We start from the raw sequence: 11,555 nt of genomic DNA on the forward strand, positions 1-11,555 counted from the left end.
TGAATGATTGGGAGAGATGATTAGAGAGACAGGGGATGATTAGGGGGTCAGAATGGGCAAAGCAATGATGGGCAGTTTAGCCAGGACAATGGGGTACACTCTACTCTTTTTGAAAGATGCCCACAGAGAGTCAGGACTTTGGTTTTACATATCATCCAAAGGATGGCACCATACTTACAGCATATTGTCTCCGTCACTGCACTGCACTTGGGCATTGGGATCCACACAAAGCCTACTGGGTAAGCACCCCTGATGGCCTCACAAACACCTCTTCCAGTAAACAACTTTAGCTTTTTCCTTGATGTTCTCCCATCCGAATATACTTAGCTTCAGGAGAATGACCTGTATTGAAACACAGGTGGTATTCTATGGTATGATCAGTTGTTGAACAATGGAGGAGATAAAAATTTTAAAAGTGAAAGTCAAAGGTAAAGTCAGACACCATGCAGTCCTGGAGACCTTGGCCAGCTGGCCGCCAACCCCCTCCTGGATTTTCTATAATGGAGTTTGTACTGGCCATTCAGTCTGCTGAGAGAATCTTTCCACCTGATGTTTCCAACGATTCTTGATCTGAGATGACTTTTCCTTAGGCAGGAGAATGGCTTGGTAGTAGAGCAGTGGCACCAAGTGCCACATGCAGATACCAAAAAGAGAAACACAACAGAGGAGATTAGCAACAGTTTATACATTTTATGTGACTTATATTTCTACGCATTACTGACAGACAGATGCCTTATGCACAGCATCAGGCAGTATGTGGTATTATTATGGGTCAGCCAGGTTTTCTGTGTATTTTAATTTCAATGTTGTTTTTGATGACTATTATTTTTCATATTTGTATATATTTTCTTTTATGTTTGTTTATTATTTAGCATTTTTCTACTGTCTCTTTAAATGTTCCATATGTTTTGTGGGTGGAACCCCAGGAGGCGGTGCCACCCTGTGGTCACTACCGCCCTTCGAGTTTACATTGAGTAGAGAGAAAAAACTCAGCAGCAGGTCATTCAGTTTGTGTTGGAGTTTATGTTTTGTTGTTTCTTGATTTTCTTTGATTTATTTTGCTTCTATCTTTGGATTTTGTTAACAGATTATGTATTGGCATTAGATTACCTTGGATTGCTTTTTTAGGCCTTTTCTGCCTTTTTGCTTTTGTATTTTTTTTTTTTATTGATTTCAGTACATACCTTCATTTATAAAGATTCTTTGTGAGACTTACCTCAACAAGCTGGAGAGTTTATGGTTCCACTCAACTTTGTGAGACATTTTGATATATTCTAGGACTATCTAGTAATTTGAACTTTTAAAGCAGCTCCCCAATTTCAGCATCGGTGTAGCCCACAGCCTGCAGGTAGTAGTTGGAGGCTGGCTGATTTGGGGTGAGGCTACATCTGGAGAGTGTATTGAAGGTCCTAGGATGTTTTGTGGATTATTGTAGTGGCCTTCACAACCCTTTCCGCAGCATTCCTGCCTGATTGCTACAACAGGTATACCCCTTTGTTAAAAGTTGCCCCTATCAGCAGTTTTTTATGTTTACCCCTACATCATCATAGAGAATCACTACTCAGTACTTGTGACAATAGTGACCCTATACACCTCATGAACAGTGGCCCAAGTTGTCCTATGTAGCACATGCAACACATGAGCATGCAGAAGATCTTCATGTCAGTAATCATCAACGTGCCACCTATTGTTTTATATCAGTATAAGACCTCCATATCAGCATGCAGTATGCTCTGATGACAATGGTGCCAACATCGGCAGATTTTTACACATGTACCCCTACATCACCATGCTCAAAATCATCTCATAAACATTGCTCCCTACTGGCAGATATGTATTTATGCACACATATCCTTAAATCACCAACATCATACACAGCAGTGTATTCTATCATATATTTGCACATTTGCCCTTTCATCACCTATACAGAATATCATATAAGACTGATAAGTATACAGTAGGTCCACCACTTATTAGCAAGTAGCATATTTTCATATCAATAGTGCCCACCATCAGCAACTTTCTGGACGTTTTCCCCTCCATCACTATGCTGAATATCATCTCATGGCTGATATGTATTCATTCATTCCATATCACTGTGTACCATAGCACCTCATCAACAGCACCTTCTGTTGTCTGACGTTTAGCCCCTAATCACTATACACCTCCACAATAACACGCTTGGGGACCTTAGTCTCCTCATCCCAGACTTATCCTGCACCTCTCTGACAGTTTGTCCCACCATGAAGCCCACTTGTATTCAGCCTTTGTAGTGTTTACTTTTAATGAGTCATGTATCATCTGCATGTAGCTTCTACAAAACACGAAGAGAGAGAAGTTAGGAGCACACACTGATACAGTGCACTGCCGCACCCACCACATGACAAACCAACTCAGGATCCCAAATTAGGACCCGCGTGCAGCCATCCAATGGGTGACACCTCAGCACCACACTAGTTCAGATTGAATGGATCAGTGTGAGGTTTTTGTATGGTGGCTGGAGTGCCAATTCTGCCACCAACCCCAAAGTTTTTCCCTGCATGTTGGAGGGCCTACTTGAAGGGCTGGATGCTGGTTAACATCATACCCTGGATTGAGCAATTGAAGGTTAAGGGCCTTGCTCAAGGGCCCAACAAATTAGAATCACTTTTGACATTTACAGAATTCGAACTGGCAACCTTCTGATTCTCAGTGCAGATCCCTAGCCTCAGAGCTACCACTCCACCCATAAGGATAATTTAAAAAATGAGGTTCAATGAGAGGCCAACAATTTATATGAACAGAGGTGACCTAGAACTGCATGAAACCAAGCAAGACAAAGTATCTCCTGGACTTGTCCACTTCTTGTTATGAATAAACCCAAAACCCTAACAAGGGCTGTCTCATCTGAATGTTCTTCCACAAGGCCTCCTCTGTGGACCGCAAGTACACTGGAGAAAATATTGAACTGGATAAGTGGACTCTTCTGCAAATAAAGTCTCAAATTGATGTTCTGTTTCCATTCTAGTCTGAGTATCAATATTTATCAGATGCATCTGCTTAACTTTTAACTTTTAAAACTGAATCTGTTAAGAAGGTGACACAAACCTGCCTCTAAGTTTGTTACAAACATAAATGTGTTCAGCATGGTGTCTGATTTCTTTTTTTAGGTCTATGGGGCCTCGTCAACAATGCTGGGATACTACTAGCACTTCCTCCTACAGACTGGATTCAGATAGAAAGCTTCCGCAAAGTTATTGACGTTAATCTTCTGGGAACCATTGAGGTCACTTTGAAATTTCTTCCACTTGTAAAGAAAGCCAGAGGCCGGATTGTGAATGTGTCTAGTATCATGGGCCGACTTGCCTTTGGAGGTGGTGGGTACTGCATATCGAAATTTGGTGTGGAGTCCTTCTCCGATACTTTAAGGTATCTATCTATCTATCTACAGTATCTATATATCTATCTATTATACACGGTGAGCCAAAATGAAGTACCACATTTCTCGAGGTAGAGGCAGCTGAGTGGGTTGGGACAGAAGTCCTTTGATAGGTGATCCCATGTAGTTTTCAGCTGGCAACATGTCTTGGTCTGGTGCACACTGTGCTTTTGCTGTCGAAGCATTCTTCAAAAACATTAAATCCATGATCGATATGCAGCCCGCCATCCAAACACACTTCAGCATTCCTCCTAACAGTGATGTCCCAAATTGGAACACAATGCTTCAGTGGGTGGTGAAATTTAGACAAGACAGGTACAACATTGAACAGAAAATCTCCAGGCCGTCCTCGGACTGTACGAACACCTGAAAACATCCAAGATGGAACGGTATCAATTTTCCAGTCTCCTAGACGTTTGGCGTGCAAACCTGCTACTGCCTTAGGCATTTCTGAGGAGGATTTTAATTTAATTTCCATCCATAAAAAGTGATGGTAGTGTAGGAACTCACTGAGAGGGACTGTGAGAGCCGAGGAGAATTGTGCGCGGACATTCTGCAAACTGCTCATTGAGATGCCATTGTCATGTGCAGCAACAAGAAACATTTCCATTTGAATAGTAAATAAGAAAAACATTCGCTATTGGGCTAAAGCCAACCCTTGAGAACTTAGTCAGAGATCACTGCACAGTGGGCGTGTTGCAGTTTGGTCTGCCGTTACAGGATTTGGCATTATAGGCCCTTACTTTTTTGTGGAGGAGGGAGCAATGGTCACTGTCACTTCACAACATTACATTGAAATGCTGGACAAATTTTTGCAGCACCAATTGGAAGAAATGGATATGGTGGATGCCTGGTTTCAACAGGATGCCTTCTTGTTCGCCTGATCTTGCTCGGTGCAATTTTTTCTTATGGGGCTATCTCAAGTCAAAGGTATACACACACAGACCTCAAAACCTTGAAGCCCTCAAGGATGCTGTTTGCCACAAAATTGCTACTGTTTCCCATGAAATGGCTGAACGAGTCATGCAAGAGTTCAGAAATTGTCTCGAAGAGTGTATCGCTAATGATGGTCAACATCTTGGCTCACCCTGTACAATGCCTTTCCTATTTATCTACAGTGGTGCTTGAAAGTTTGTGATCCCTTAGAATTTTTTGTATATTTCTGCATAAATATGACCTAAAACATCATCAGATTTTCACTCAAGTCCTAAAAGTAGATAAAGAGAAACCAGTTAAACAAATGAGACAAAAATATTATACTTGATCATTTATTTATTAAGGAAAATGATCGAATATTACATAATGAGTGGCAAAAGTATGTGAACCTTTGCTGTCAGTATCTGGTGTGACCCCCCTTTGCAGCAATAACTGTAACTAAACGTTTCTGGTAACTTTTTATCATTCTTGCACACCGGCTTGGAGGAATTTTAGCCCATTCCTCCGTACAGAACAGCTTCAACTCTGGGATGTTGGTGGGTTTCCTCACATTAACTGCTCGCTTCAGGTCCTTCCACAACATTTTGATTGTATATTAAGAATAGGACTTTGAATTGGCCATTCCAAAACATTAACTTTATTCTTCTTTAACTATTCTTTGGTAGAACGCCTTGTGTGCTTAGGGTCGTTGTCTTGCTGCATGACCCTCCTTCTCTTAAGATTCAGTTCATGGACAGATGTCCTGACATTTTCCTTTAGAATTCTCTGAAATAATTCAGAATTCATTGTTCCATCAATGAAGGCAAGCCGTTCTGGCCCAGATGCAGCAAAACAGGCCCAAACCATAATACTACCACCACCATGCAGTGTTTTCCTTTCTCCAAACATAACGCTTTTCATTTAAACCAAAAAGTTCTATTTTCGTCTCATCCATCCGGAAAACATTCTTCCAATAGCCTTCTGGTTTGTCCACGTGATCTTTAGGAAACTGCAGACGAGCAGCAACTTTTTTTTGTTGAGCAGTCGCTTTCTCCTTGCAACCCTGCCATGCACACCATTGTTGTTCAGTGTTCTCCTGATGATGGACTCATGAACATGAACATTAGCCAATGTGAGAGAGGCCTTCAGTTGCTTAGAAGTTACTCTGGGGTCCTTTGTGACCTTGCTGACTATTACACACCTTGCTCTTGGAGTGATCTTTGTTGGTCGACCACTCCTGGGGCCTCATGTATAAATGGTGCGTACGCACAGAAATGTTGCGTAAGAACTTTTCCACGTTCAAATCGCGATGTATAAAACCTACACTTGGCGTAAAGCCAAGCACTTTTCCACGGTACCTCATACCTTGTCGTACGCAAGTTCTCCGCTCGGTTTTGCAGACTGGTGGCACCCAGCGTCATAGCAGTGCTACTGTTCCTATGTGGTTACACCTTATTTTCCTGACGCGGCTTTATAAATACTTGTTATTGTACTGTATATTTGCAAATTGTTTATTAGTGTAACGCATCTGATTGTAATTAACTTGTAACAATATAATGGTCCAGGGAATAGCCATAGTATTCTAAATACCATAACTGCTTTAGCGTTGTTACTCTAACTGCACCTTCTTCTTTCAGCTGCTCCCGTTAGGAGTTGCCACAGTGGATCATCTTTTTCCATATTACTCTCACTGCACCACTCGGAGTATTTATATCACTGTATCTGAGTGTGAATCACAGCAGCAGCTGATCGGAAAGAGAATTATCGGTATACAGCATCAAGCACACGCTGTGTCAGCCACGGCAAAACGTTTCAAAGCCTTTCTTGTATGGACCTCGCGGTTCAGAAACAGTTTAATCCCAAGAACTTTAAATGCACTCAATCAATTGCACCTTGTAGAACTGTTTGTACTTATAAGTACAATCACCCCACTGTAAACTTGCACTACAGTTATAATATCGCAAACCTTTATAAAGCGCGTATTTACATATGATGACGATATCATTTTTAAGGTGAAATGCAGCAAAATATGTGTATTATATTATACAGATAAAACTTTAACTTCATTTAAATAATCTATATTCTTCACTGGGAGTGTCATGAAGGATAGAATAATTAAACATGTTCTACGAAGATATTTCAATGTTCCTTAAACGTTTTGAAGAATCGGCGCTCCCCAATTCTGATTGGTTACTTGGGGAAAGAAAAGCAAGGACTGCAGTGACGGCTACGAATATAAAACTGAAAGAGAAAATAACAACACAGCTAAAAACGCAGCGACAAATTTTGGCAAAAGTTAAATGCTTGTGTCATGAGCACGAGGTGGCTTAGCAGTGTTTGCAACGAACGTGGCCATCCACCGTGCATCTACTGTATTTCATGAAAAAGTGTTTTCCAATACACTTATCTCCCTACATGGCTGATGCCACTCACAGCTTAGTCCAGTCCAGATCCTCATCCCCATCTCCTATTAGTTTAATGAGGTGAGCTGGCCACCATTTTACATAGTGCTACTTCTGAATTGGATCTTGTTTTCTCAGGAAGGACATGAAACACTTTGACATCAAAGTCAGCATCATAGAACCTGGATTCTTCAAGACTCAGATCACAAATTTAGAGCCTATTGAGAAAGAGCTGCGAAGTCTTTGGAGTGCCCTGACGCCTGAGATTAAAGGCTCCTACGGGTCGGACTACATTGACAGATGTAAGTGTGTGATTCATTTTGACAGGACAGTTGTGATTAATCCTTCAGTGTGATTATTAGCAGAATTACCCAAATCGATTATCCATATAACAAAATATACTAAGAACGATTGTTTGGTACCTCTTACAAAGCAACTGCTGAAATTGGTAAGAATTTTAAAAGGGAGATACTGTATGTATTGTAAAACATATACTGTATGTTGAAAATGAAACAAAGATGAAGGTTTGGAGCATCCTCAGGCAAACCCTGTACATTATATGACAAAATAATAAACACAATTTAACGTGTAGTGAGAGAAACCTCTTCACAGATGCGAGTCTATCCTTAGACTGGAGAGAGATGGTGGAGGTGCCAGTTATGAAGTCAGTGAGGCAGAAGGGCCGGGTCCAGGAGCTCCAGAAGGTTGAAGTCATATCATGTACCAGCAAGTTGTTGGTTTTTGCATCTGTAGAAGTATTACAAGACAGTGCCAAAGCTTGGCTTAGGGTGGAACTATAAGTTATGAAGCCCTGAAGTTGTCACCCAGGCACACTTGTCTGACATGGCTCATGGTGTCCCAGGAGAGCCTATGGACCTGTCGGATGAGAATCTTGGGGAGAGTATTTATGAGAGAGTCGCATACAACTATCTCCACCATATTTTTTGAGTCATTTGACTCAGGTTTTTGTTCCAACCCAATTACTTCATGAGAAATCATTCATTTCTGAAGAAGCACTTATTGCTCAAGTGACGTTTTTCTGCTTGTCTCACTTGTTAAGATTTTGAACACTTAATTGCTTATTTTAGTCTTAAACAGCTGTATTCATTGTTTTAACTGCTCCTCATTAGCAATAAGATGCAAATGACAAAGCAGCCAGCAGTTCTCCATCAAGCTTGTCTCAGTTTCCACTCGTGTGTATTCATCATTCACTACTTGGTTGAATTAAATACTCAGAAGGAAACTGAAGAGAAAGTGAAGAACTGAAAATTGCTCATCTGTTTTAGGCTTTAAATCACTTGAATGATACAAAAAAAAATCTATGATTTAAGATGAACTGACATGGTAGAGTTAAAACACTAACAAGCCATGAAATTCAAACATTCTATCTCTAAACCTTTGACTACATTTTTAAAGCCTCAGCAGAGGTCATACTTACTGTAACTATCTTTTCCTTTTTCTCATCCCCTCCAGATATAAAAGTCCAGAAAACGTCAATGAACCTGCTGTTAAGTTCGAAGACATCACACGTCACAGACTGCATGCAGCACGCCTTGACAGCCAAGTACCCGCGGACACGCTACGGTGCAGGATGGGATGCAAAGCTCTTCTGGCTTCCTCTTTCATACCTGCCCACAGCCCTAACGGATCGAGTGGTTAGAAGCTTAATGCCAGAGCCGGCTGAGCCAGGTGTGACAGCAACGCGTCACTAACAGCAGCAGGAGCCCCACAGATAGCAAAAGAAACATGCTGAACAACTACAGGCATCCATAAGATGATTCCAGAAAAAAGCTGTGCACTTTTACCTTTAAATTCACGTCACGGCAGAGTTTGAAAATGAATACATTGTACAAACATACATATATGAGATGTTTGACTGGAGCACCGGCCATATCCTACCCTTTTTTCCCTTTTATTTAGTTTCCTTTATTTTTTTATTTTCAACATCTATTTTTTTTAAGAACTGGGATTTGGGTGTGGAACTTAAAATTCGAACTAATTACTGAGGTGTCCTGCTAATTATGGCTGCTTTTTGATATTTATAAAGCACTAGCGCTAGCCATAATCGGGTGTTATGTTTTCCCACTGTGCCTTGTTACGGTTCTTCTCTAAGGCAGCGTTTCTCAACCTTTAAGTATTCGCGACCTGAGTTTTCATAACAGTTTTTATTGCGCCCCCCCCCAAACGTTTTTTTGAAAGGAGCCCACTAATACCAATTTGTTCTTTTTTAATTAATGATATATCATAAATGAATATTTTATTATACCTATATAACTCTATACTTATCTTCTAGTATCAGAATGTAGTTTCAGTTAATTTGTTTTGGTTTCAATACATGTATTTTTCATATTTTCGATTCTTGTTTTCTTTTGTTCATATCTTCGCGCCCCCCTTTTTGTTATTTTGCGCTCCCCCCCCACCCCACAGGTTGAGAACCAATGTCCTAAAGCAATTTTTGTGCACTTTTCTGAAGTGATCGTGGTTTTCAGACCCAACAAATCAATTTCTGCAGTTCGTTGATTACTAAAAAGCTTTATAAAAAAGTTTATATCTCTTTCGGTGCCGATGTTAGGTTATTTTGTGCCTCAGGCTAAGTTTATTAGTGCGCTATTCGACTGTTCGGTAGCAAACCCGTGCAGCTGAGCTTTTCTCCCCCTTATGATCTGTACCCTAGTCGAATGCCTAATTCACCTTAACTCTTTGAGGGCTGAATATTTTTTTCCAAAAAACTCAGTTTTCTGGAAAGCACACAAAGCATTCATGTCACCTATGAATCAACATAAAATGTCTATTGCTATGTGCTCTGTCTGCTGTTGGCACATGTTTGGCATCTCTGGTGGCAGTGGCGCCTCAATGCTCAGCAGGAACAAACTTTGGGCTGGCTGCCTGGCTGTCTTAGTAACAGTAGGTGGGCGGCGGTGATGGTGGCGGTGGTGGCAGTGTGACACAATCTGGTTTGTACCTCTTGTCATTGTAAGCGGTGGTCCTACCAGGCAAACACTACACGAAAAAGTGTTCAGCACCACAATCAGCTGGGGACAGATGAGACGATGCTGGTACCTTACTTTCGTTTTCAATATCCATCTCACTTGCATCAAACTCTGAGTCTGACAAGTAAGAGTCCTATTCAACAAAATTATGTGAAACGTCCATGGAGTATTTTGCTTTTGTACATTCACTTTGGCCAGATGTCGATGCCATTTTAAAGGTTGTTTGCTCTTCGCTACTCATGCACGTGCAGGAAATTGAGGTCAAACCAACAAAGCTATGTAACTGTCCTTCTAGCAAAGAGAGTCAAACTAAAATGTAAGGGTGAATTTTGTTGCAGTTTACAGCTGATTATTGTCCTCTACCCCTGAATATTGACAAAAGTCAACCTCAGCCCTAAAAGAGTTAAATGTGTTGCCAACCCTTTATTTTATTTTTGGATGCCATTTTGTTTTTGGACAATGGGCACCATTGTTTTTTGGAATTTGCACAGTTCATTACCAAGATAATATTTCCCACATTTTAACGTGATAGAACAAAGATGATAACATCAACACGACTGTTTAAGGGTCGAACTTTTTCTTCTAATTTTCCAGGTATCGGTGAATTCCTTGTTGATCATTTCTTTTTATTTTCCAGCTTTAAAAGACTTCTTTTTTTCAAACTTTTCACTGGGATTTTGTTTTTGCTCATTGGTTTCGAGGAAAGACAGGATTGCCTTCTGGTTAATCAACTTTTCATGTCTCTGACTACGTTCTCTCTGTCAGTTTCAAGAATATTTTCATCTACTTTAAGCAGCAAGCTTCCCTCACCTTGAGTTTTTGAGGTTTAGTGGTCCTTACTTTCAGGTTTTTTCTTTACTAGCTTTACTAGCACTGCTCTTTTGCAGTAAAGAGACCAAAAGTTTGCATCCCGGGTTCCTCCCTGTGTGGACTTTGCATTTTCTCTCATTGTTTGTGTGAGTTTCCTCCGGGTACTTTGGTTTTCTCTCAGTCCAAAGACGTGCAAATTAAGTGGATTGGTGATGTAATGAATTATTATTATCATTATTAAATTGGCCCTAGTGTGCATTATTTCCCTGTGATGGACTGGTCCTAACAAAATCACGCAAGAACGGGCGCATTTTTTTTTCTTTCTCACACAAGCGGAGCAAGACCTTTTATTCGAAGGATATGAAGAATTTCAAGATTTAATATGCACAAGGGGTTAACACTGCAAAAGCAGCCCAAACCAGAAAAGATGGCCAACAAATTAAACGCTAAGTAGTGTGCATTGTACTTACCGAATAAAGCGTTTCATTTCCTGTGTCAGATTAATTATTATTTAATATGTCATAATTCCAGATCAAACGTGAGCACAAGGAGAACACGGGAACAGGTTAAAGTGAAGTACAAGAATATACTTCAAACTGGAAAATATTGGTATATAACTATTTAAGGAATTGTTGACATATAGAATCGTATATAATATAAAAAAAAACATTAATTTTAAAGCTAATAAGAAGGCAGACAAGCAATTGATTTCCATGCAGTCCAGACCTAACCCTTGCAGAAGAGTTGGCTCTCCAGCAAAATGCCCATCGCCCTGTTTCTGAGGGCATTCCGGGGGGAAGCTCCTCTTCAGAACCAGTAGCAGGATGCAGTGGTCACTTCGTTTCAGGTAAAGGATGGTCATTGCATATATTTGTTCTTAAACGTGTGCTATAGGTATGTTCCATATAGCCCTCTGTTTTGTTGGGTCAGTTGCAGGGAATGTCATATACCTAGAACTTGTGTCTGACCAACGAGATATTGACGAAGGTCAAATATTTGATGAAGACACTGTGTCTGATT

The 11,555-nt window shown here is 40.5% G+C and overlaps 1 protein-coding gene across 4 annotated transcripts in view; it reads left to right on the top strand.

The window, feature by feature from the left end:
- Positions 1 to 8,841, top strand: part of rdh1 (retinol dehydrogenase 1) — a 40,514-nt gene extending 31,673 nt beyond the window's left edge. For all 4 annotated transcript variants that reach the window (XM_039757565.1, XM_039757564.1, XM_039757566.1 and 1 more), the window contains exons 3-5: positions 3,150 to 3,408; positions 6,874 to 7,037; positions 8,209 to 8,841. In XM_039757565.1, coding sequence (XP_039613499.1) covers positions 3,150 to 3,408; positions 6,874 to 7,037; positions 8,209 to 8,447 — 662 coding nt within the window. In that variant the 3' untranslated portion in view covers positions 8,448 to 8,841. The remainder of the gene's footprint in view (positions 1 to 3,149; positions 3,409 to 6,873; positions 7,038 to 8,208) is intronic.
- Positions 8,842 to 11,555: the final 2,714 nt, after the last annotated feature.

This window comes from Polypterus senegalus, chromosome 6, assembly GCF_016835505.1.
Source record: "Polypterus senegalus isolate Bchr_013 chromosome 6, ASM1683550v1, whole genome shotgun sequence".
In the NCBI taxonomy this organism is placed as follows: domain Eukaryota; kingdom Metazoa; phylum Chordata; class Cladistia; order Polypteriformes; family Polypteridae; genus Polypterus; species Polypterus senegalus.